The sequence below is a fragment of the Carcharodon carcharias genome, assembly GCF_017639515.1.
Source record: "Carcharodon carcharias isolate sCarCar2 chromosome 37 unlocalized genomic scaffold, sCarCar2.pri SUPER_37_unloc_1, whole genome shotgun sequence".
In the NCBI taxonomy this organism is placed as follows: Eukaryota; Metazoa; Chordata; class Chondrichthyes; order Lamniformes; family Lamnidae; genus Carcharodon; species Carcharodon carcharias.
In genome coordinates this window covers 3706733-3733448 of record NW_024470758.1, presented here as the reverse complement: position 1 = coordinate 3733448, position 26716 = coordinate 3706733, and the positions used below count along the sequence as shown (strand labels likewise).

The window sequence follows — 26716 nt, the reverse complement described above, 5'->3', positions numbered from 1 at the left end:
TCACCCTGCCTAGACTGTGGGTAGTGTCAATATTCACCCTGTTTAAACTGTAGGTAGTGTCTGCACTCACCTTGTCTAGACCATCTGTAATATCTCACCTTACATCTTTTTCTATAATGACACTGTTAAGCAGTTACCAGGTCTCTTTGATGCACGATCAGGTTTGGAGGAACAACCATTACAAGGCTCTGTGCTCCAGGTAGGACAGACATTAGACAGTGTGAGTGTGAGCACATCTATTTCTATAGCACTTATCATGTCTACAGCAAATCCCAAAGCACTTTACAAGCTTTTAGCTACTTTTGAAATGCTGTTGTATATGAACACAACAAAGTCCCACAAAAACCAATGAAATAATTGACTAGATGATCTGTTTCAGTGCTTTTGGTTAAAGGATAAATGGGTCTCCAATTAGTTCCACGAGATCTTTAACATCCGCTTGAGAGATCAGAGTGGACCCTCATGACAGTGCAGTGCTCCCTCAGTACTGTCTCTGGAGTGGGACTCGCACCTACAGTCTTCTGACTCCGAGGCGAGAGGGAGAGAGTGTGATAGTGAATGAGTCGAGGACATGTTCGCACTTGGTCCTGCACTCCCCTCCCCTGTCCAAATGCCCTGAGAATGCCTGATGCCTCTGGCACTGTCCCTCAGCAAGACACGCCACCTGAGGCACAGGCGAGCATTATTTGACTTCAGTTCTGTCGATCAGAATTAAACCGGTTCCAGCTCTTTGCTCTAAAAATAGAATCATACAATGATTACAACATAGAAAGAGGCCATCCAGCCCATTGTGTCCATGCTGGCTCTCTGCAAGAGCAACCCAGCTAGTCCCACTCTCCCGCCCTATTCCCATAGCCCTGCAAATTTTCCAGTTCCCTTTTCTGAAAGCCACGATTGAACCTGTCTCCACCACACTCTCAGCTAGTGCATTCCGGATCCTAATCACCCGCTGTGTGGAAAATGTTTTTTCTCATTGTGCCCCTGCTTCTTTGCCAATCACCTTAAACCTGTGCCCTTTGGTTCCCGTCCTTTCCACCAATGGGAACAGTTTCTCCCTCGTTAACCTAACTAGACCCCTCACAATATTGTATAACTCTATCATTATCTCCCCTCAACTTTCTCTTCTCCGAGAGAACAGTCCCAGCTTCTCCAATCTATTCTCTTAACTGAAGAGCCTCATCCCTGGAGCCATTCTCGGGAGTCTTTCCTGCACCGTCTCTAATGCCTCCACATCCTTCCTGATTGTGGTGCCTCGAACTGGACATAATATTCCAGTTCAGGCCAAGCCAGTGTTTTGTAAAGGTTCATCATAACTTCCTCGCTCTTGTACTCCAAGCCCCTATAAAGTCCAGGATCCCGTATGCTTTTTTTAACCACTTCTTAACTGGCCCTATTGGCTTCAATGATGTGTGCATATATGTATCCCCAGGTCCCTCTGCTCCTGCCATGCCTTTAGAATTGTACCCTTTATTTTCTATTGCCTCTCCTCGATGGTTCTACCAAATTGAATCACTTCATGCTTAAATTTCATCTGCCACTTGTCCGCCCATTCCACCAATCTGTCTCTGTCTTCTTGAAGTCTACCTCTACCCTCCTCACAGTTCACAACACTTCCACGTTTTGAGTCAACTGCAAATTTTGAAGTTGTGTCCTGTACACCCAAGTTTAGATCATTCGTCTACATCAAGAAAAACAGTGGTTCTAACGTCGACCACTTGGGAACCTTCCTGCAAGCCAAAAAGCAATTGTTCACAACCGCTCTCAGTTTCCTGCACTCAGCCAACTTTGTGTCCATGCCACCACTGCCTCTTTTATTCCATGGGCTTTAACATTGCTGACAATACTGCTATTTGGCAATTTATCAAACACCTTTTGGAAGCCCATGTATAGCACATCAACTATATTACTCCCATCGACTCTCTATGTTGTCTAATCAAAAGACTCAAATCAGGTTGGTTAAACATGATTTTCCCTTAACAAAAAGAAAAGGCTGATGGGTAGCCTAATAGAGGCTTTTAATTTATGGAGGAGCTCAATAGGGTCGATGTAGAGAAGATGTTTCCCCTTATGAGGGAGACCAAAACCAGGGGCCATAACTATAAGATAGGCATTGATGAATCCAATTAGGAATTCAGGAGAAACTTCTTCACCCAGAGGGTGGGGAGAATGTGGAACTCACTGCCACAGGGAGTGGTTGAGGTGAATGGTGCAGGGAAGCTACACTATTTAAGGGGAAGCTGGACTAACATGTGAGGGTGAAAGGAATAGAAGGATATATTGATGGGGTGAGATGAAGAGGGGGTGGGAGGAGGCTCATGTGGAACATAAACACCACCACGAACCTGATGGGCCGAATGGCCTGCCTCTGTGTTGTAGACTCGATGCAATCCTGTGTAAACTTTAGAGATGGCGAGAGCAAGTTTACTCAAAAATAAAACAGCATTAACAAACAAGAGCCAAGGAGGCACTGAGAGCAGATTGTGAGAGAGGGAATCTAACGCCCTCACTGGTTGTGTCCGTCAGGTTCTGTGAAGTGGCGAAGGAGAATGGGATGGACATCTTTCGAGTGTTCGACTCCCTCAACTACCTGCCGAACATGATCCTGGGCATGGAGGCAGCGGGCAGCGCTGGCGGAGTGGTGGAGGCTGCCATTTCCTACACCGGGGATGTCTGCGACCCGGAGAGAACCAAATACTCCCTGGATTACTACCTGAAGCTTGCTGACGAGCTGGTCAAGGCTGGGACCCACATCCTCTGCATCAAGGTAAGGACCAGGCGACGTGACCCTGGCTACTCAGCAGAGAAGTCAGGAAAAACTTCTACTCAAAAAGGATGGTGTAAGTGTGGAACTCTCTCCCACAAAATTGAAGTAGATGCCAGGGCTCGATTAATAATGATAAATCTGAGGTTGATAGGTTCTTGCTAGCCAAGGGTACTAAGGGATATAGAGGTGTAAGTTTTAAATCACAGGTTACCCAAAATATAGACGGTCAAGAACTCATAAGTGGGGATGCCCACTCAGTGAAAGTCAGGAGAACCTTTACCCCCAGCTCCCGTCAATGCACAAACCTCACTTCTGAACTGTTGGGGGTTGGGGGGGGGGGGGGGGGGGGTGGGGGGGGGGGGGGTACCAGATTGGAACTTAGACTCATGGCTTTTAATTCTCACTTCATGAGGGAGAAAGAAAGGAATCAGCATGATACACCGTGCACTTGGAATTATTATTGTACTATTCTGCTGCTAAGGTGTCCCTCGAAGGCCACAATGTCTAATTGTTAAGTGAAGACAGTTTCATTGTTTGGTTTGCGAATATTATAGATTGCCAAGCATTTGTCACTTTCAGGCTGCAGAAATGGCACATTTAACATTCATTGACTAGTTTTAGTTCTGTGTTTTTTTTAACGTGTGATTTACTAAAACTCCTTATGAGTGTAGTCGCCCTGGCTCCTGTGTCGTAAAAGATTTTAAAAGATTAAAAAGGGAGACATGTTGCTGAAGCTTTTTGTCTTGCACTCATCAGGGCAAACACAAGAATGCCAAATTTCAAATGATCACAACAACTTATACTACAGGTGAATGAGCTGATTGGTTGGCAAGTCGACTCTGATTGGCCAAGGCATTGCCACGGAGAAAGCAAACAGGGTTGTTAGTGTAGTGTATTTAGCGCACTCAGGATTGTTCAGTAAGTACTGTCCAATTGTGGAATCATATCTAACAGTAGATGTTTTGTTTTGGGTTTTGCAGTTTGAGTGCGGTCCGTACTCTGCCTATTACTAACAACCAAAGAAAAGTTTTCATAGCTCCATAAGCTACAAATGAATTCTTGTCTCTTTTAAAACTCCACCTCACCCCTGTCCTTCCACCTCAAAGAAGGACTTGCATCTCAACACCTCAGGATGTACTTCACAGCCAATGAAGTACTTTTTGAAGCGTAGTCACAGTCGTAACGTGGAAAATGTGCACAGCAAGATCCTACGCGCAGCAATGAGACAATTGCTAGATTATTTAGTGATGTTGGTCGAAGGATAAGTATTGCCCCCAGGGCACCGGGGAGAACCCCCATGCTCTGCCTCCCAATGGTGTCCATGGGTTCTTCTCCACCCACCTGAGAGAGGACAGGCGGGGCCTCAGTTCCATGTCTCAGCCTAAAGTCGGCACCACTGACAGTGCAGCGCTCGGAGAATCGGCAGGCACTACGAGCCCAAGTCTCTGGAGTGGAGCCTCGAATCCACGAGCACCTGACTCAGGGGCAGGAGCTGTAATGCTGCACCCAGTCGAGTAAACCCGACTGTGTGCAGTGTGAGCGGACGCGTGAAGGAGAGGAGAAACACTCTCAAAGTGTTTCTGAGTGACAGAAAGCAGCGAGTGTCTGTCCCCCAGCCCCACCAGTTATTCCCTCCCCCGCCATCAATGCTCACTGTTTAAGATGCTTGAACATTTGCCTGGTGGGGAACAAAGAGTTGATTGATAGCACTGTTGTATTATTTAAACTGTGTTTTCTCAAAGAGACACATACATCAATATGGCATTAGGCTAGTTAGTATGAAAAATTCATCACCATATGCAAGCAATCCCATGAAGAATGCCAATATATTAAAACAAATCAGACACATTTGTGTCCCTGTGCTCAGAGAAGAAATTCCTGTATTTTCCAATCATACTATTACCTAGGTAATAAAATTCTGGGGCGAATCTTCATCGAACTGTGAGTGACAAACACAGAATAGCACTTAATAAAGCAACCCTGGCAACCAGAATGCTACCATTATCCTAACTTGCTTCTCTGAGTTTGGCCAGGACTGCATTTATTGCCTATCCCCTCATTTGTGAGCTGCTGCAGCCCTTGTGGTGATGCGCTACACACATAGGTGTCAGGTAACTCCAGGGATTTAGACCCAGTGACGATGATTCACAACCCTGCTGAGTCAGGATGATGTGTGACACTGAGCCAATTGTGTTCCAGGCTTGGAAAGTGATAGAACATTGCATCGAACCTTAGTCTAAGTTTATAATATCGAATTACTTTATTTTGTAGTTTTCCAAAAAAAGAGGTTGCGGAAAAACATTAACAACGCTTGAGTATTGCTGAAATAAGAGACATGTCAAAGCTTTTCATCTTGCACTCATAGGACACTTAATAAGAATACCAACATAAGGGGAAAACAACAATTTATATCATATGTGAAGAGAGTGCTGAATGGTTGGCAAGTAGCATGTCCCAGCTGCTGTTCGCAACTGGGAAGGTTAAGACTGTACCCAACCAACCCGTGCTTGCAAAACTCTAAACAAAATAAGTGACAGCCATTCGCTGACTCATTCCTCAGGGCAATGCCTTGACCAATCAGGGTCTAGCTGACTGGTTTAAATTTCAAACAATGCTTGGCAGTTAACTGTCAGTCACCATCACTGGTCCATTCTCCAAGGGAATGTCTCTACCAATCAGAGTCCACTTGCCAATCAAGTCAGCGCTCTCTTCACATTCGGTATAAATTGTTGTTTTCCCTTTATATTGGTATTCTTATATAGTGTGCTGACGAGTTCCAGACAAAAAGCTTTGATATGTCTCTTTTTCAGCGATACTCAAGTTCTGTACTGCCAAATTACTATTAACATTAGCAACAGTCAATACCAACAACTTTCATTTATATAGTGCCTTTAACATAATAAGACATAAATGGACGCTTCACAGGAACATTCTCAAACAAAATTGGACAGGATATCAAGATAGGTGACCAAAGGCTTGACCAATGGGATGGGTTTTCAGGACTGTCTTAAAGTAGAGAGGAGAGCCGGAGAGGTTTAGTGAGGATATTGCAGAGCTTAGGGACCAGGCAGCTGAAGGCACAGTCGCCAATGGTGGAGGGATGGAAATCGGGGATGCTCAAGAGTATTGAGGAGGAGGTTACAGAGATAGGGAAGGGAGTGAGTCAGTGGAAGGCTTTTTAAACACAGGGATGAGAGAGTGAGAATCCTGATATCTCCAGATGTGGCTTGGTGCCAGTATTTTTTGTCCAATAATTCTCCAGAGAAGTGCCTTGGGGCAATTTACTGTGTTGCAGGCACTGTATCATGAAGCATTTTGATTGAGTAAATAAGGAAAAACTGTTTCATGTGGCAGGAGGGGTCAGTAGGCAGACAACAAAGATTTATGGTAATTTGCAGAAGAACCAAAGGGAAAACGAGGAGAACTTATTTTACACAGTGAGTTGTTGTGATCTGGAACGCACTGCCTGAAAGGGCGGTGGAAGCAGATTCAATCATAAATTTCAAAAGGGGATGAGATAAATACTTGAAATGGAGAAATTTGGAGAATGATAGGAAAAGAGCGAGGGGAACGAGGGGGAATAGAATTAATTGAAGCATTCTTTCAAAGGGCCAGCACAGGCATGAAGGGCTGAATGCCCACTTTCTTTGCCGTTAGATTCCATAAATCTCTGATTTAAATTGTTTTGTGAAAGGGAGATGAATGTTAAAGACAGGAGGTGGTGGGGGGTGGGAGAGATATTCGTACTGGTGGGGGAGGAGGAGACATTCCTGCTGGTGGGGGAGTTGGGGGGGGCGATTGGGAGAGATATTCCTGCTGGTGGGGGAGGGGGAGACATTCCCATTAGTGGGGGAGTGGGAGATATTCCTGTTAGTGAGGAAGGGGGAGACATAAAAACAAAAAAACTGCAGATGCTGGAAATCCAAAACAAAAACAGAATTACCTGGAGACATTGCTGTTAGTGGGGAAGGGGGAGACATTCCTGCTGAGGGGGAAGGGGGAACCATTTCTGCTGTGGGGGAGGGGGAGATATTCCTGCTGCAGGGGGAAGGGGAGATATTCCTGCTGCAGAGGGAGGGGGAGACATTCCTGCTGGAGGGGGAGGGGGAACCATTTCTGCTGTGAGGGAGGGGGAGATATTCCTGCACGTAGGGGCCCAAATTCTTCCATCCAAAATATTCACCAGCATATTGCTGCTAATCCTTGGTCAGCACTCGTGTGTTGTAGTTAATCTGGATGTCGCGCTGCCCAGGGCATTGTCACTGAACAGGCCCAAGGCTATTATATCTTGGGGTTGTGTCAGTAATTGGGACAGGATTGGAATGTGGGAGTGATACAGACAAACAGCAGCTGAGCTGATTAATATATATATCGCTCCGATGGCTGAATCTGAAGCGATGTTTTGTCAGGATGGCAGGTCATGTGTATTATTTTTAAACAGAATGTGAGACCTACATCTGCCAGTCACCAGGACCAATCTGTACATTGTCCAACAGGTCCATTCATTCACACCAAAGGTGTTGGGAGCATGGTTTCCTGATTCAGTCCACTGCCCAGATTCTGGTCGCTGCCCCACTCTCTCCCCATAGCCCTGTATCGATCCCAAACTAATCCCACTGCCCCACTCTCTCCCCATAGCCCTGTATCGATGCCAAACTAATCCCACTGCCCCACTCTCTCCCCATAGCCTTGTATCAATCCCAAACTAATCCCACTGCCCTGCTCTCTCCCCATAGCCTTGTATCAATCCCAAACTAATCCCACTGGCCCACTCTCTCCCCATAGCCTTGGATCAATCCCAAACTAATCCCACTGCCCTGCTCTCTCCCCATAGTCCTGTATCAATCCCAAACTAATCCCACTGCACCACTCTCTTCGCATAGACCTGTATCAATCCCAAACTATTCCCACTGCCCCAATCTCTCCCCATAGCCCGATATGAATCCCAAACTAATCCCACTGCCCCATTCTCTCCCCATAGCTCTGTATCGATCCCAAACTAATCCCGCTACACCACTCTCTCCCCATAGCCTTGTATCAATCTCAAACTAATCCCACTGCCCTGCTCTCTCCCCATATCCCTGTATCAATCCCAAACTAATCCCACTGCCCAACTCTCTACCCATAGCCTTGTATCAATCCCAAACTAATCCCACTGCCCCACTCTCTCCCCATAGCCTTGTATCAATCCCAAACCAATCCCACTGCCCCACTCTTTCCCCATAGCCTTGTAGCAATACCAAACTAATCCCACTGCCCTGCTCTCTTCCCATAGCCCTGTATCAATCCCAAACTAATCCCACTGCCCCATGCTCTACCCATAGCCCTGTATCAATCCCAAGCCAATCACACTGCCCCACTCTCTCCCCAGAGCCTTGTATCAATCCCAAATTAATCTCACTGACCCACTCTCTCCCCATAGCCTTGTATCAATCCCAAACTAATCCCACTGCCCTGCTTTCTCCCCATAGCCTTGTATCAATCCCAAACTAATCCCACTGCCCCACTCTCTCCTTATAGCCCCATATCAATCCCAAACTAATCCCACTGCCCCATGCTCTCCCCATAGCCCTGTATCAATCCGAAGCTAATCCCACTTCCCCACTCTCTCCCCATAGCCTTGTATCAATCCCAAACTAATCCCACTGACCCACTCTCTCCCCATAGCCTTGTATCAATCCCAAACTAATCCCACTGCCCTACTCTCTCCCCATAGCCCTGTATCAATCCCAAACTATCCCACTGCCCCATTCTCTCCCCATTGCCCAGTATCAATCCCAAACTAATCCCACTGACCCACTCTCTCCCCATAGCCTTGTATCAATCCCAAACTAATCCCACTGCCCCACTCTCTCCCCATAGCCTTGTATCAATCCCAAACTAATCCCACTGCCCCACTCTCTCCCCATAGCCTTGTATCAATCCCAAACTATTCCCACTGCCCTGCTCTCTCCCCATAGCCTTGTATCAATCCCAAACTAATCCCACTGCCCCACTCTCTCCCCATAGCCCTGTATGAATTCCAAACTAATCCCACTGCCCCATTCTCTCCCCATTGCCCTGTATCGATCCCAAACTAATCCCACTGCCCCATTCTCTCCCCATTGCCCTGTATCGATCACAAACTAATCCCACTGCCCCATTCTCTCCCGCTATCCCCATATCCATCCCAAACTAATCCTACTGCCCCACTCTCTCCTTATAGCCCCATATAAATCCCAAACTAATCCCTCTGCGCCATGCTGTCCCCATAGCCCTGTATCAATCACAAGCTAATCCCACTGCCCCACTCTCTCCCCTTAGCCTTGTATCAATCCCAAACTAATCCAACTGACCCACTCTCTCCCCAAAGCCTTGGATCAATCCCAACCTAATCCCACTGCCCTGCTCTCTCCCCATAGCCTTGTATCAATCCCAAACTAATCCCACTGCCCCACTCTCTCCACATAGCCCTGTATCAATCCCAAACTATCCCACAGCCCCATGTCTCCCCATAGCCCAGTATCAATCCCAAAATAATCCCACTGCCCTGCTCTCTCCCCTTGGCCTATATCAATCCCAAACTAATCCCACTTCTCCATTCTCTCCCCATAGCCCTGTTTCAATCCCAAACTAATACCCCTGCCCGGCTCTCTCCCCTTGGCCTGTATCAATCCCAAACTAATCCCACTGGCCCACTCTCTCCTTATAGCCCCATTATCAATCCCAAAGTAATCCCACTGCCCCATGCTCTCCCCATAGCCCTGTATCAATCCCAAGCTAATCCCACTGCCCCACTCTCTCCCCATAGACTTGTATCAATCCCAAACTAATCACACTGCCCCACTCTCTCCCCATAGCCATGTATCAATCCCAAACTAATCCCACTGCCCTGCTCTCTCCCCATAGCCTTGTAACAATCCCAAACTAATCCCACGGCCCCATGCTCTCCCCATAGCCCTGTATCAATCCCAAGCCAATCCCACTGCCCCACTCTCTCCCCATAGCCTTGTATCAATCCCAAACTAATCCCACTGCCCCACTCTCTCCCCATAGCCTTGTAGCAATCCCAAACAAATCCCACTGCCCTGCTCTCTCCCCATAGCCTTGTATCAATCCCAACCTAATCCCACTGCCCCACTCTCTCCGCATAGCCCCATATCAATCCCAAAATAATCCCACTGCCCCATGCTCTCCCCATAGCCCTGTATCAATCCCAAGCTAATCCCACTTCCCCACTCTCTCCCCATAGCCTTGTATCAATCCCAAACTAATCCCACTTCCCCACTCTCTCCCCATAGCCTTGTATCAATCCCAAACTAATCCCACTGCCCTGCTCTCTCACCATAGCCTTGTATCAATCCCAAACTAATCCCACTGCCACACTCTCTCCCCATAGCCCTGTATCAATCCCAAACTATCCCACTGCCCCATTCTCTCCCCATTGCCCTGTATCGATCCCAAACTAATCCCACTGCCCCACTCTCTCCCCATAGCCCTGTGTCAATCCCAAGCTAATCCCCCTGCCCCATTCTCTCCCCCTAGCCCCATATCAATACCAAACTAATCCTACTGCCCCACTCTCTCCTCATAACCCCATATCAATCCCAAACTAATCCCACTGCGCCATGCTATCCCCATAGCCCTGTATCAATCACAAGCTAATCCCACTGCCCCACTCTCTCCCCATAGCCTTGTATCAATCCCAAACTAATCCCACTGCCCTGCTTTCTCCCCATAGCCTTGTATCAATCCCAAACTAATCCCACTGCCCCACTCTCTCCTTATAGCCCCATATCAATCCCAAACTAATCCCACTGCCCCATGCTCTCCCCATAGCCCTGTATCAATCCGAAGCTAATCCCACTTCCCCACTCTCTCCCCATAGCCTTGTATCAATCCCAAACTAATCCCACTGACCCACTCTCTCCCCATAGCCTTGTATCAATCCCAAACTAATCCCACTGCCCTACTCTCTCCCCATAGCCCTGTATCAATCCCAAACTATCCCACTGCCCCATTCTCTCCCCATTGCCCAGTATCAATCCCAAACTAATCCCACTGCCCCACTCTCTCCCCATATCCTTGTATCAATCCCAAACTAATCCCACTGCCCCACTCTCTCCCCATAGCCTTGTATCAATCCCAAACTATTCCCACTGCCCTGCTCTCTCCCCATAGCCTTGCATCAATCCCAAACTAATCCCACTGCCCCACTCTCTCCCCATAGCCCTGTATGAATTCCAAACTAATCCCACTGCCCCATTCTCTCCCCATTGCCCTGTATCGATCCCAAACTAATCCCACTGCCCCATTCTCTCCCCATTGCCCTGTATCGATCACAAACTAATCCCACTGCCCCATTCTCTCCCGCTATCCCCATATCCATCCCAAACTAATCCTACTGCCCCACTCTCTCCTTATAGCCCCATATAAATCCCAAACTAATCCCTCTGCGCCATGCTGTCCCCATAGCCCTGTATCAATCACAAGCTAATCCCACTGCCCCACTCTCTCCCCTTAGCCTTGTATCAATCCCAAACTAATCCAACTGACCCACTCTCTCCCCATAGCCTTGTATCAATCCCAACCTAATCCCACTGCCCTGCTCTCTCCCCATAGCCTTGTATCAATCCCAAACTAATCCCACTGCCCCACTCTCTCCACATAGCCCTGTATCAATCCCAAACTATCCCACAGCCCCATGTCTCCCCATAGCCCAGTATCAATCCCAAAATAATCCCACTGCCCTGCTCTCTCCCCTTGGCCTATATCAATCCCAAACTAATCCCACTTCTCCATTCTCTCCCCATAGCCCTGTTTCAATCCCAAACTAATACCCCTGCCCGGCTCTCTCCCCTTGGCCTGTATCAATCCCAAACTAATCCCACTGGCCCACTCTCTCCTTATAGCCCCATTATCAATCCCAAAGTAATCCCACTGCCCCATGCTCTCCCCATAGCCCTGTATCAATCCCAAGCTAATCCCACTGCCCCACTCTCTCCCCATAGACTTGTATCAATCCCAAACTAATCACACTGCCCCACTCTCTCCCCATAGCCATGTATCAATCCCAAACTAATCCCACTGCCCTGCTCTCTCCCCATAGCCTTGTAACAATCCCAAACTAATCCCACGGCCCCATGCTCTCCCCATAGCCCTGTATCAATCCCAAGCCAATCCCACTGCCCCACTCTCTCCCCATAGCCTTGTATCAATCCCAAACTAATCCCACTGCCCCACTCTCTCCCCATAGCCTTGTAGCAATCCCAAACAAATCCCACTGCCCTGCTCTCTCCCCATAGCCTTGTATCAATCCCAACCTAATCCCACTGCCCCACTCTCTCCGCATAGCCCCATATCAATCCCAAAATAATCCCACTGCCCCATGCTCTCCCCATAGCCCTGTATCAATCCCAAGCTAATCCCACTTCCCCACTCTCTCCCCATAGCCTTGTATCAATCCCAAACTAATCCCACTTCCCCACTCTCTCCCCATAGCCTTGTATCAATCCCAAACTAATCCCACTGCCCTGCTCTCTCACCATAGCCTTGTATCAATCCCAAACTAATCCCACTGCCACACTCTCTCCCCATAGCCCTGTATCAATCCCAAACTATCCCACTGCCCCATTCTCTCCCCATTGCCCTGTATCGATCCCAAACTAATCCCACTGCCCCACTCTCTCCCCATAGCCCTGTGTCAATCCCAAACTAATCCCCCTGCCCCATTCTCTCCCCCTAGCCCCATATCAATACCAAACTAATCCTACTGCCCCACTCTCTCCTTATAACCCCATATCAATCCCAAACTAATCCCACTGCGCCATGCTCTCCCCATAGCCCTGTATCAATCACAAGCTAATCCCACTGCCCCACTCTCTCCCCATAGCCTTGTATCAATCCCAAACTAATCCCACTGACCCACTCTCTCCCCATAGCCTTGTATCAATCCCAAACTAATCCAACTGCCCTGCTCTCTCCCCATAGCCTTGTATCAATCCCAAACTAATCCCACTGTCCCGCTCTCTCCCCATAGCCCTGTATCAATCCCAAACTATCCCACAGCCCCATGTCTACCCATAGCCCAGTATCAACCCCAAACTAATCCCACTGCCCGGCTCTCTCCCCTTGGCCTATATCAATCCCAAACGAATCCCACTTCTCCATTCTCTACCCATAGCCCTGTTTCAATCCCAAACTAATCCCCCTGCCCGGCTCTCTCCCCTTGGCCTGTATCAATCCCAAACTAAACCCACCGGCCCACTCTCTCCTCATAGCCCCATATCAATCCCAAACTACTCCCACTGCACCACTCTCTCCTTATAGTCCCATTATCAATCCCAAAGTAATCCCACAGCGCCATGCTCTCCCCATAGCCCTGTATCAATCCCAAGCTAATCCTACTACCCCACTCTCTCCCCATAGCCTTGTATCAATCCCAAACTAATCCCACTGACCCACTCTCTCCCCATAGCCTTGTATCAATCCCAACCTAATCCCACTGCCCTGCTCTCTCCCCATAGCCTTGTATCAATCCCAAACTAATCCCACTGCCCCACTCTCTCCCCATAGCCCTGTATCAATCCCAAACTATCCCACAGCCCCTGCTCTCCCCATAGCCCAGTATCAATCCCAAACTAATCCCACTGCCCCATTCTCTCCCCATAGCCTTGTATCAGTCGCAAATTAATCCCACTGCCACACTCTCTCCCCATAGCCTTGTATCAATCCCAAACTAGTCCTCCTACCCCACTCTTTCCTTATAGCCCCATATCAATCCCAAACTAATCCCACTGCCCCAATCTCTCCCCATAGCCTTGTATCCATCCCAAACTAATCCCACTGCCCCACTCTCTCCGCATAGACCTGTATCAATCCCAAGCTAATCCCACTGCCCCATTCTCTCCCCATAGCCCTGTATGGATCCCAAACTAATCCCACTGCCCCATTCTCTCCCCATAGCCCTGTATCGATCCCAAACTAATACCACTACCCCCCTCTCTCCCCATAGCCTTGTATCAATCCCAAACTAATCCCACTGACCCACTCTCTCCCCATAGCCTTGTATCAATCCCAAACTAATCCCACTGCCCTGCTCTCTCCCCATAGCCTTGTATCAATCCCAAACTAATCCCACTGCCCTACTCTCTCCCCATAGCCCTGTATCAATCCCAAACTATCCCACTGCCCCATTCTCTCCCCATTGCCCAGTATCAATCCCAAACTAATCCCACTGCCCCACTCTCTCCCCATATCCTTGTATCAATCCCAAACTAATCCCACTGCCCCACTCTCTCCCCATAGCCTTGTATCAATCCCAAACTATTCCCACTGCCCTGCTCTCTCCCCATAGCCTTGCATCAATCCCAAACTAATCCCACTGCCCCACTCTCTCCGCATAGCCCTGTATGAATTCCAAACTAATCCCACTGCCCCATTCTCTCCCCATTGCCCTGTATCGATCCCAAACTAATCCCACTGCCCCACTCTCTCCCCATAGCCCTGTATCAATCCCAAACTAATCCCACTGCCCCATTCTCTCCCGCTAGCCCCATATCCGTCCCAAAGTAATCCTACTGCCCCACTCTCTCCTTATAGCCCCATATAAATCCCAAACTAATCCCTCTGCGCCATGCTGTCCCCATAGCCCTGTATCAATCACAAGCTAATCCCACTGCCCCACTCTCTCCCCATAGCCTTGTATCAATCCCAAACTAATCCCACTGACCCACTCTCTCCCCATAGCCTTGTATCAATCCCAAACTAATCCCACTGCCCTGCTCTCTCCCCATAGCCTTGAATCAATCCCAAACTAATCCCACTGCCCCACTCTCTCCACATACCCCTGTATCAATCCCAAACTATCCCACAGCCCCATGTCTCCCCATAGCCCAGTATCAATCCCAAAATGATCCCACTGCCCTGCTCTCTCCCCTTGGCCTATATCAATCCCAAACTAATCCCACTGCTCCATTCTCTCCCCATAGCCCTGTTTCAATCCCAAACTAATCCCCCTGCCCGGCTCTCTCCCCTTGGCCTGTATCAATCCCAAACTAATCCCACTGGCCCACTCTCTCCTTATAGCCCCATTATCAGTCCCAAAGTAATCCCACTGCCCCATGCTCTCCCCATAGCCCTGTATCAATCCCAAGCTAATCCCACTGCCCCACTCTCTCCCCATAGACTTGTATCAATCCCAAACTAATCACACTGCCCCACTCTCTCCCCATAGCCATGTATCAATCCCAAACTAATCCCACTGCCCGGCTCTCTCCCCTTGGCCTGTATCAATCCCAAACTAGTCACACCGGCCCACTCTCTCCTTATAGCCCCATATCAATCCCAAACTACTCCCACTGCACCACTCTCTCCTTATAGTCCCATTATCAATCCCAAAGTAATCCCACTGCGCCATGCTCTCCCCATAGCCCTGTATCAATCCCAAGCTAATCCCACTACCCCACTCTCTCCCCATAGCCTTGTATCAATCCCAAACTAATCCCACTGACCCACTCTCTCCCCATAGCCTTGTATCAATCCCAACCTAATCCCACTGCCCTGCTCTCTCCCCATAGCCTTGTATCAATCCCAAACTAATCCCACTGCCCCACTCTCTCCCCATAGCCCTGTATCAATCCCAAACTATCCCACAGCCCCTGCTCTCCCCATAGCCCAGTATCAATCCCAAACTAATCCCACTGCCCCACTCTCTCCCCATAGCCTTGTATCAGTCGCAAATTAATCCCACTGCCACACTCTCTCCCCATAGCCTTGTATCAATCCCAAACTAATCCTCCTACCCCACTCTTTCCTTATAGCCCCATATCAATCCCAAACTAATCCCACTGCCCCAATCTCTCCCCATAGCCTTGTATCCATCCCAAACTAATCCCACTGCCCCACTCTCTCCGCATAGACCTGTATCAATCCCAAGCTAATCCCACTGCCCCATTCTCTCCCCATAGCCCTGTATGGATCCCAAACTAATCCCACTGCCCCATTCTCTCCCCATAGCCCTGTATCGATCCCAAAATAATCCCACTGCCCTGCTCTCTCCCCTTGGCCTATATCAATCCCAAACTAATCCCACTGCTCCATTCTCTCCCCATAGCCCTGTTTCAATCCCAAACTAATCCCCCTGCCCGGCTCTCTCCCCTTGGCCTGTATCAATCCCAAACTAATCCCACTGGCCCACTCTCTCCTTTTGCCCCATTATCAATCCCAAAGTAATCCCACTGCCCCATGCTCTCCCCATAGCCCTGTATCAATCCCAAGCTAATCCCACTGCCCCACTCTCTCCCCATAGACTTGTATCAATCCCAAACTAATCACACTGCCCCACTCACTCCCCATAGCCATGTATCAATCCCAAACTAATCCCACTGCCCCATTCTCTCCCCATAGCCCTGTATGGATCCCAAACTAATCCCACTACCCCATTCTCTCCCCATAGCCCTGTATCGATCCCAAACTAATCCCACTACCCCCCTCTCTCCCCATAGCCTTGTATCAATCCCAAACTAATCCCACTGACCCACACTCTCCCCATAGCCTTGTATCAATCCCAAACTAATCCCACTGCCCTGCTCTCTCCCCATAGCCTTGTATCAATCCCAAACTAATCCCACTGCCCTACTCTCTCCCCATAGCCCTGTATCAATCCCAAACTAATCCCACTGCCCCATTCTCTCCCGCTAGCCCCATATCCGTCCCAAACTAATCCTACTGCCCCACTCTCTCCTTATGGCCCCATATAAATCCCAAACTAATCCCTCTGCGCCATGCTGTCCCCATAGCCCTGTATCAATCACAATCTAATCCCACTGCCCCACTCTCTCCCCATAGCCTTGTATCAATCCCAAACTAATCCCACTGACCCACTCTCTCCCCATAGCCTTGTATCAATCCCAAACTAATCCCACTGCCCTGCTCTCTCCCCATAGCCTTGTATCAATCCCAAACTAATCCCACTGGCCCACTCTCTCCTTATAGCCCCATTATCAATCCCAAAGTAATCCCACTGCCCCATGCTCTCCCCATAGCCCTGTATCAATCCCAAGCTAATCCCACTGCCCCACTCTCTCCCCATAGACTTGTATCAATCCCAAACTAATCACACTGCCCCACTCTCCCCATAGCCATGTATCAATCCCAAACTAATCCCACTGCCCTGCTCTCTCCCCATAGCCTTGTATCAATCCCAACCTAATCCCACTGCCCCACTCTCTCCGCATAGCCCCATATCAATCCCAAAATAATCCCACTGCCCCATGCTCTCCCCATAGCCCTGTATCAATCCCAAGCTAATCCCACTTCCCCACTCTCTCCCCATAGCCTTGTATCAATCCCAAACTAATCCCACTTCCCCACTCTCTCCCCATAGCCTTGTATCAATCCCAAACTAATCCCACTGCCCTGCTCTCTCACCATAACCTTGTATCAATCCCAAACTAATCCCACTGCCACACTCTCTCCCCATAGCCCTGTATCAATCCCAAACTATCCCACTGCCCCATTCTCTCCCCATTGCCCTGTATCGATCCCAAACTAATCCCACTGCCCCACTCTCTCCCCATAGCCCTGTGTCAATCCCAAGCTAATCCCCCTGCCCCATTCTCTCCCCCTAGCCCCATATCAATACCAAACTAATCCTACTGCCCCACTCTCTCCTTATAACCCCATATCAATCCCAAACTAATCCCACTGCGCCATGCTCTCCCCATAGCCCTGTATCAATCACAAGCTAATCCCACTGCCCCACTCTCTCCCCATAGCCTTGTATCAATCCCAAACTAATCCCACTGACCCACTCTCTCCCCATAGCCTTGTATCAATCCCAAACTAATCCAACTGCCCTGCTCTCTCCCCATAGCCTTGTATCAATCCCAAACTAATCCCACTGTCCCGCTCTCTCCCCATAGCCCTGTATCAATCCCAAACTATCCCACAGCCCCATGTCTACCCATAGCCCAGTATCAACCCCAAACTAATCCCACTGCCCGGCTCTCTCCCCTTGGCCTATATCAATCCCAAACGAATCCCACTTCTCCATTCTCTACCCATAGCCCTGTTTCAATCCCAAACTAATCCCCCTGCCCGGCTCTCTCCCCTTGGCCTGTATCAATCCCAAACTAAACCCACCGGCCCACTCTCTCCTCATAGCCCCATATCAATCCCAAACTACTCCCACTGCACCACTCTCTCCTTATAGTCCCATTATCAATCCCAAAGTAATCCCACAGCGCCATGCTCTCCCCATAGCCCTGTATCAATCCCAAGCTAATCCTACTACCCCACTCTCTCCCCATAGCCTTGTATCAATCCCAAACTAATCCCACTGACCCACTCTCTCCCCATAGCCTTGTATCAATCCCAACCTAATCCCACTGCCCTGCTCTCTCCCCATAGCCTTGTATCAATCCCAAACTAATCCCACTGCCCCACTCTCTCCCCATAGCCCTGTATCAATCCCAAACTATCCCACAGCCCCTGCTCTCCCCATAGCCCAGTATCAATCCCAAACTAATCCCACTGCCCCACTCTCTCCCCATAGCCTTGTATCAGTCGCAAATTAATCCCACTGCCACACTCTCTCCCCATAGCCTTGTATCAATCCCAAACTAGTCCTCCTACCCCACTCTTTCCTTATAGCCCCATATCAATCCCAAACTAATCCCACTGCCCCAATCTCTCCCCATAGCCTTGTATCCATCCCAAACTAATCCCACTGCCCCACTCTCTCCGCATAGACCTGTATCAATCCCAAGCTAATCCCACTGCCCCATTCTCTCCCCATAGCCCTGTATGGATCCCAAACTAATCCCACTGCCCCATTCTCTCCCCATAGCCCTGTATCGATCCCAAACTAATACCACTACCCCCCTCTCTCCCCATAGCCTTGTATCAATCCCAAACTAATCCCACTGACCCACTCTCTCCCCATAGCCTTGTATCAATCCCAAACTAATCCCACTGCCCTGCTCTCTCCCCATCGCCTTGTATCAATCCCAAACTAATCCCACTGCCCTACTCTCTCCCCATAGCCCTGTATCAATGCCAAACTATCCCACTGCCCCATTCTCTCCCCATTGCCCAGTATCAATCCCAAACTAATCCCACTGCCCCACTCTCTCCCCATATCCTTGTATCAATCCCAAACTAATCCCACTGCCCCACTCTCTCCCCATAGCCTTGTATCAATCCCAAACTATTCCCACTGCCCTGCTCTCTCCCCATAGCCTTGCATCAATCCCAAACTAATCCCACTGCCCCACTCTCTCCGCATAGCCCTGTATGAATTCCAAACTAATCCCACTGCCCCATTCTCTCCCCATTGCCCTGTATCGATCCCAAACTAATCCCACTGCCCCACTCTCTCCCCATAGCCCTGTATCAATCCCAAACTAATCCCACTGCCCCATTCTCTCCCGCTAGCCCCATATCCGTCCCAAAGTAATCCTACTGCCCCACTCTCTCCTTATAGCCCCATATAAATCCCAAACTAATCCCTCTGCGCCATGCTGTCCCCATAGCCCTGTATCAATCACAAGCTAATCCCACTGCCCCACTCTCTCCCCATAGCCTTGTATCAATCCCAAACTAATCCCACTGACCCACTCTCTCCCCATAGCCTTGTATCAATCCCAAACTAATCCCACTGCCCTGCTCTCTCCCCATAGCCTTGTATCAATCCCAAACTAATCCCACTGCCCCACTCTCTCCACATACCCCTGTATCAATCCCAAACTATCCCACAGCCCCATGTCTCCCCATAGCCCAGTATCAATCCCAAAATGATCCCACTGCCCTGCTCTCTCCCCTTGGCCTATATCAATCCCAAACTAATCCCACTGCTCCATTCTCTCCCCATAGCCCTGTTTCAATCCCAAACTAATCCCCCTGCCCGGCTCTCTCCCCTTGGCCTGTATCAATCCCAAACTAATCCCACTGGCCCACTCTCTCCTTATAGCCCCATTATCAGTCCCAAAGTAATCCCACTGCCCCATGCTCTCCCCATAGCCCTGTATCAATCCCACGCTAATCCCACTGCCCCACTCTCTCCCCATAGACTTGTATCAATCCCAAACTAATCACACTGCCCCACTCTCTCCCCATAGCCATGTATCAATCCCAAACTAATCCCACTGCCCGGCTCTCTCCCCTTGGCCTGTATCAATCCCAAACTAGTCACACCGGCCCACTCTCTCCTCATAGCCCCATATCAATCACAAGCTAATCCCACTGCCCCACTCTCTCCCCATAGCCTTGTATCAATCCCAAACTAATCCCACTGACCCACTCTCTCCCCATAGCCTTGTATCAATCCCAAACTAATCCCACTGCCCTGCTCTCTCCCCATAGCCTTGTATCAATCCCAAACTAATCCCACTGGCCCACTCTCTCCTTATAGCCCCATTATCAATCCCAAAGTAATCCCACTGCCCCATGCTCTCCCCATAGCCCTGTATCAATCCCAAGCTAATCCCACTGCCCCACTCTCTCCCCATAGACTTGTATCAATCCCAAACTAATCACACTGCCCCACTCTCCCCATAGCCATGTATCAATCCCAAACTAATCCCACTGCCCTGCTCTCTCCCCATAGCCTTGTATCAATCCCAACCTAATCCCACTGCTCCTCTCTCTCCGCATAGCCCCATATCAATCCCAAAATAATCCCACTGCCCCATGCTCTCCCCATAGCCCTGTATCAATCCCAAGCTAATCCCACTTCCCCACTCTCTCCCCATAGCCTTGTATCAATCCCAAACTAATCCCACTTCCCCACTCTCTCCCCATAGCCTTGTATCAATCCCAAACTAATCCCACTGCCCTGCTCTCTCACCATAACCTTGTATCAATCCCAAACTAATCCCACTGCCACACTCTCTCCCCATAGCCCTGTATCAATCCCAAACTATCCCACTGCCCCATTCTCTCCCCATTGCCCTGTATCGATCCCAAACTAATCCCACTGCCCCACTCTCTCCCCATAGCCCTGTGTCAATCCCAAGCTAATCCCCCTGCCCCATTCTCTCCCCCTAGCCCCATATCAATACCAAACTAATCCTACTGCCCCACTCTCTCCTTATAACCCCATATCAATCCCAAACTAATCCCACTGCGCCATGCTCTCCCCATAGCCCTGTATCAATCACAAGCTAATCCCACTGCCCCACTCTCTCCCCATAGCCTTGTATCAATCCCAAACTAATCCCACTGACCCACTCTCTCCCCATAGCCTTGTATCAATCCCAAACTAATCCAACTGCCCTGCTCTCTCCCCATAGCCTTGTATCAATCCCAAACTAATCCCACTGTCCCGCTCTCTCCCCATAGCCCTGTATCAATCCCAAACTATCCCACAGCCCCATGTCTACCCATAGCCCAGTATCAACCCCAAACTAATCCCACTGCCCGGCTCTCTCCCCTTGGCCTATATCAATCCCAAACGAATCCCACTTCTCCATTCTCTACCCATAGCCCTGTTTCAATCCCAAACTAATCCCCCTGCCCGGCTCTCTCCCCTTGGCCTGTATCAATCCCAAACTAAACCCACCGGCCCCCTCTCTCCTCATAGCCCCATATCAATCCCAAACTACTCCCACTGCACCACTCTCTCCTTATAGTCCCATTATCAATCCCAAAGTAATCCCACAGCGCCATGCTCTCCCCATAGCCCTGTATCAATCCCAAGCTAATCCTACTAACCCACTCTCTCCCCATAGCCTTGTATCAATCCCAAACTAATCCCACTGACCCACTCTCTCCCCATAGCCTTGTATCAATCCCAACCTAATCCCACTGCCCTGCTCTCTCCCCATAGCCTTGTATCAATCCCAAACTAATCCCACTGCCCCACTCTCTCCCCATAGCCCTGTATCAATCCCAAACTATCCCACAGCCCCTGCTCTCCCCATAGCCCAGTATCAATCCCAAACTAATCCCACTGCCCCACTCTCTCCCCATAGCCTTGTATCAGTCGCAAATTAATCCCACTGCCACACTCTCTCCCCATAGCCTTGTATCAATCCCAAACTAGTCCTCCTACCCCACTCTTTCCTTATAGCCCCATATCAATCCCAAACTAATCCCACTGCCCCAATCTCTCCCCATAGCCTTGTATCCATCCCAAACTAATCCCACTGCCCCACTCTCTCCGCATAGACCTGTATCAATCCCAAGCTAATCCCACTGCCCCATTCTCTCCCCATAGCCCTGTATGGATCCCAAACTAATCCCACTGCCCCATTCTCTCCCCATAGCCCTGTATCGATCCCAAACTAATACCACTACCCCCCTCTCTCCCCATAGCCTTGTATCAATCCCAAACTAATCCCACTGACCCACTCTCTCCCCATAGCCTTGTATCAATCCCAAACTAATCCCACTGCCCTGCTCTCTCCCCATAGCCTTGTATCAATCCCAAACTAATCCCACTGCCCTACTCTCTCCCCATAGCCCTGTATCAATCCCAAACTATCCCACTGCCCCATTCTCTCCCCATTGCCCAGTATCAATCCCAAACTAATCCCACTGCCCCACTCTCTCCCCATATCCTTGTATCAATCCCAAACTAATCCCACTGCCCCACTCTCTCCCCATAGCCTTGTATCAATCCCAAACTATTCCCACTGCCCTGCTCTCTCCCCATAGCCTTGCATCAATCCCAAACTAATCCCACTGCCCCACTCTCTCCGCATAGCCCTGTATGAATTCCAAACTAATCCCACTGCCCCATTCTCTCCCCATTGCCCTGTATCGATCCCAAACTAATCCCACTGCCCCACTCTCTCCCCATAGCCCTGTATCAATCCCAAACTAATCCCACTGCCCCATTCTCTCCCGCTAGCCCCATATCCGTCCCAAAGTAATCCTACTGCCCCACTCTCTCCTTATAGCCCCATATAAATCCCAAACTAATCCCTCTGCGCCATGCTGTCCCCATAGCCCTGTATCAATCACAAGCTAATCCCACTGCCCCACTCTCTCCCCATAGCCTTGTATCAATCCCAAACTAATCCCACTGACCCACTCTCTCCCCATAGCCTTGTATCAATCCCAAACTAATCCCACTGCCCTGCTCTCTCCCCATAGCCTTGTATCAATCCCAAACTAATCCCACTGCCCCACTCTCTCCACATACCCCTGTATCAATCCCAAACTATCCCACAGCCCCATGTCTCCCCATAGCCCAGTATCAATCCCAAAATGATCCCACTGCCCTGCTCTCTCCCCTTGGCCTATATCAATCCCAAACTAATCCCACTGCTCCATTCTCTCCCCATAGCCCTGTTTCAATCCCAAACTAATCCCCCTGCCCGGCTCTCTCCCCTTGGCCTGTATCAATCCCAAACTAATCCCACTGGCCCACTCTCTCCTTATAGCCCCATTATCAGTCCCAAAGTAATCCCACTGCCCCATGCTCTCCCCATAGCCCTGTATCAATCCCACGCTAATCCCACTGCCCCACTCTCTCCCCATAGCCTTGTATCAATCCCAAACTAATCCAACTGACCCACTCTCTCCCCAAAGCCTTGGATCAATCCCAACCTAATCCCACTGCCCTGCTCTCTCCCCATAGCCTTGTATCAATCCCAAACTAATCCCACTGCCCCACTCTCTCCACATAGCCCTGTATCAATCCCAAACTATCCCACAGCCCCATGTCTCCCCATAGCCCAGTATCAATCCCAAAATAATCCCACTGCCCTGCTCTCTCCCCTTGGCCTATATCAATCCCAAACTAATCCCACTTCTCCATTCTCTCCCCATAGCCCTGTTTCAATCCCAAACTAATACCCCTGCCCGGCTCTCTCCCCTTGGCCTGTATCAATCCCAAACTAATCCCACTGGCCCACTCTCTCCTTATAGCCCCATTATCAATCCCAAAGTAATCCCACTGCCCCATGCTCTCCCCATAGCCCTGTATCAATCCCAAGCTAATCCCACTGCCCCACTCTCTCCCCATAGACTTGTATCAATCCCAAACTAATCACACTGCCCCACTCTCTCCCCATAGCCATGTATCAATCCCAAACTAATCCCACTGCCCTGCTCTCTCCCCATAGCCTTGTAACAATCCCAAACTAATCCCACGGCCCCATGCTCTCCCCATAGCCCTGTATCAATCCCAAGCCAATCCCACTGCCCCACTCTCTCCCCATAGCCTTGTATCAATCCCAAACTAATCCCACTGCCCCACTCTCTCCCCATAGCCTTGTAGCAATCCCAAACACATCCCACTGCCCTGCTCTCTCCCCATAGCCTTGTATCAATCCCAACCTAATCCCACTGCCCCACTCTCTCCGCATAGCCCCATATCAATCCCAAAATAATCCCACTGCCCCATGCTCTCCCCATAGCCCTGTATCAATCCCAAGCTAATCCCACTTCCCCACTCTCTCCCCATAGCCTTGTATCAATCCCAAACTAATCCCACTTCCCCACTCTCTCCCCATAGCCTTGTATCAATCCCAAACTAATCCCACTGCCCTGCTCTCTCACCATAGCCTTGTATCAATCCCAAACTAATCCCACTGCCACACTCTCTCCCCATAGCCCTGTATCAATCCCAAACTATCCCACTGCCCCATTCTCTCCCCATTGCCCTGTATCGATCCCAAACTAATCCCACTGCCCCACTCTCTCCCCATAGCCCTGTGTCAATCCCAAGCTAATCCCCCTGCCCCATTCTCTCCCCCTAGCCCCATATCAATACCAAACTAATCCTACTGCCCCACTCTCTCCTCATAACCCCATATCAATCCCAAACTAATCCCACTGCGCCATGCTATCCCCATAGCCCTGTATCAATCACAAGCTAATCCCACTGCCCCACTCTCTCCCCATAGCCTTGTATCAATCCCAAACTAATCCCACTGCCCTGCTTTCTCCCCATAGCCTTGTATCAATCCCAAACTAATCCCACTGCCCCACTCTCTCCTTATAGCCCCATATCAATCCCAAACTAATCCCACTGCCCCATGCTCTCCCCATAGCCCTGTATCAATCCGAAGCTAATCCCACTTCCCCACTCTCTCCCCATAGCCTTGTATCAATCCCAAACTAATCCCACTGACCCACTCTCTCCCCATAGCCTTGTATCAATCCCAAACTAATCCCACTGCCCTACTCTCTCCCCATAGCCCTGTATCAATCCCAAACTATCCCACTGCCCCATTCTCTCCCCATTGCCCAGTATCAATCCCAAACTAATCCCACTGCCCCACTCTCTCCCCATATCCTTGTATCAATCCCAAACTAATCCCACTGCCCCACTCTCTCCCCATAGCCTTGTATCAATCCCAAACTATTCCCACTGCCCTGCTCTCTCCCCATAGCCTTGCATCAATCCCAAACTAATCCCACTGCCCCACTCTCTCCCCATAGCCCTGTATGAATTCCAAACTAATCCCACTGCCCCATTCTCTCCCCATTGCCCTGTATCGATCCCAAACTAATCCCACTGCCCCATTCTCTCCCCATTGCCCTGTATCGATCACAAACTAATCCCACTGCCCCATTCTCTCCCGCTATCCCCATATCCATCCCAAACTAATCCTACTGCCCCACTCTCTCCTTATAGCCCCATATAAATCCCAAACTAATCCCTCTGCGCCATGCTGTCCCCATAGCCCTGTATCAATCACAAGCTAATCCCACTGCCCCACTCTCTCCCCTTAGCCTTGTATCAATCCCAAACTAATCCAACTGACCCACTCTCTCCCCATAGCCTTGTATCAATCCCAACCTAATCCCACTGCCCTGCTCTCTCCCCATAGCCTTGTATCAATCCCAAACTAATCCCACTGCCCCACTCTCTCCACATAGCCCTGTATCAATCCCAAACTATCCCACAGCCCCATGTCTCCCCATAGCCCAGTATCAATCCCAAAATAATCCCACTGCCCTGCTCTCTCCCCTTGGCCTATATCAATCCCAAACTAATCCCACTTCTCCATTCTCTCCCCATAGCCCTGTTTCAATCCCAAACTAATACCCCTGCCCGGCTCTCTCCCCTTGGCCTGTATCAATCCCAAACTAATCCCACTGGCCCACTCTCTCCTTATAGCCCCATTATCAATCCCAAAGTAATCCCACTGCCCCATGCTCTCCCCATAGCCCTGTATCAATCCCAAGCTAATCCCACTGCCCCACTCTCTCCCCATAGACTTGTATCAATCCCAAACTAATCACACTGCCCCACTCTCTCCCCATAGCCATGTATCAATCCCAAACTAATCCCACTGCCCTGCTCTCTCCCCATAGCCTTGTAACAATCCCAAACTAATCCCACGGCCCCATGCTCTCCCCATAGCCCTGTATCAATCCCAAGCCAATCCCACTGCCCCACTCTCTCCCCATAGCCTTGTATCAATCCCAAACTAATCCCACTGACCCACTCTCTCCCCATAGCCTTGTAGCAATCCCAAACAAATCCCACTGCCCTGCTCTCTCCCCATAGCCTTGTATCAATCCCAACCTAATCCCACTGCCCCACTCTCTCCGCATAGCCCCATATCAATCCCAAAATAATCCCACTGCCCCATGCTCTCCCCATAGCCCTGTATCAATCCCAAGCTAATCCCACTTCCCCACTCTCTCCCCATAGCCTTGTATCAATCCCAAACTAATCCCACTTCCCCACTCTCTCCCCATAGCCTTGTATCAATCCCAAACTAATCCCACTGCCCTGCTCTCTCACCATAGCCTTGTATCAATCCCAAACTAATCCCACTGCCACACTCTCTCCCCATAGCCCTGTATCAATCCCAAACTATCCCACTGCCCCATTCTCTACCCATTGCCCTGTATCGATCCCAAACTAATCCCACTGCCCCACTCTCTCCCCATAGCCCTGTGTCAATCCCAAACTAATCCCCCTGCCCCATTCTCTCCCCCTAGCCCCATATCAATACCAAACTAATCCTACTGCCCCACTCTCTCCTTATAACCCCATATCAATCC

General features: G+C 49.7%; 1 protein-coding gene across 3 annotated transcripts in view; it reads left to right on the top strand.

Annotated features, from left to right (window-relative positions):
• Positions 1–26716, top strand: part of LOC121274602 (pyruvate carboxylase, mitochondrial-like) — a 1197472-nt gene that overhangs the window by 907125 nt on the left and 263631 nt on the right. For all 3 annotated transcript variants that reach the window (XM_041181940.1, XM_041181941.1, XM_041181942.1), the window contains exon 16: positions 2524–2764. In XM_041181940.1, coding sequence (XP_041037874.1) covers positions 2524–2764 — 241 coding nt within the window. The remainder of the gene's footprint in view (positions 1–2523; positions 2765–26716) is intronic.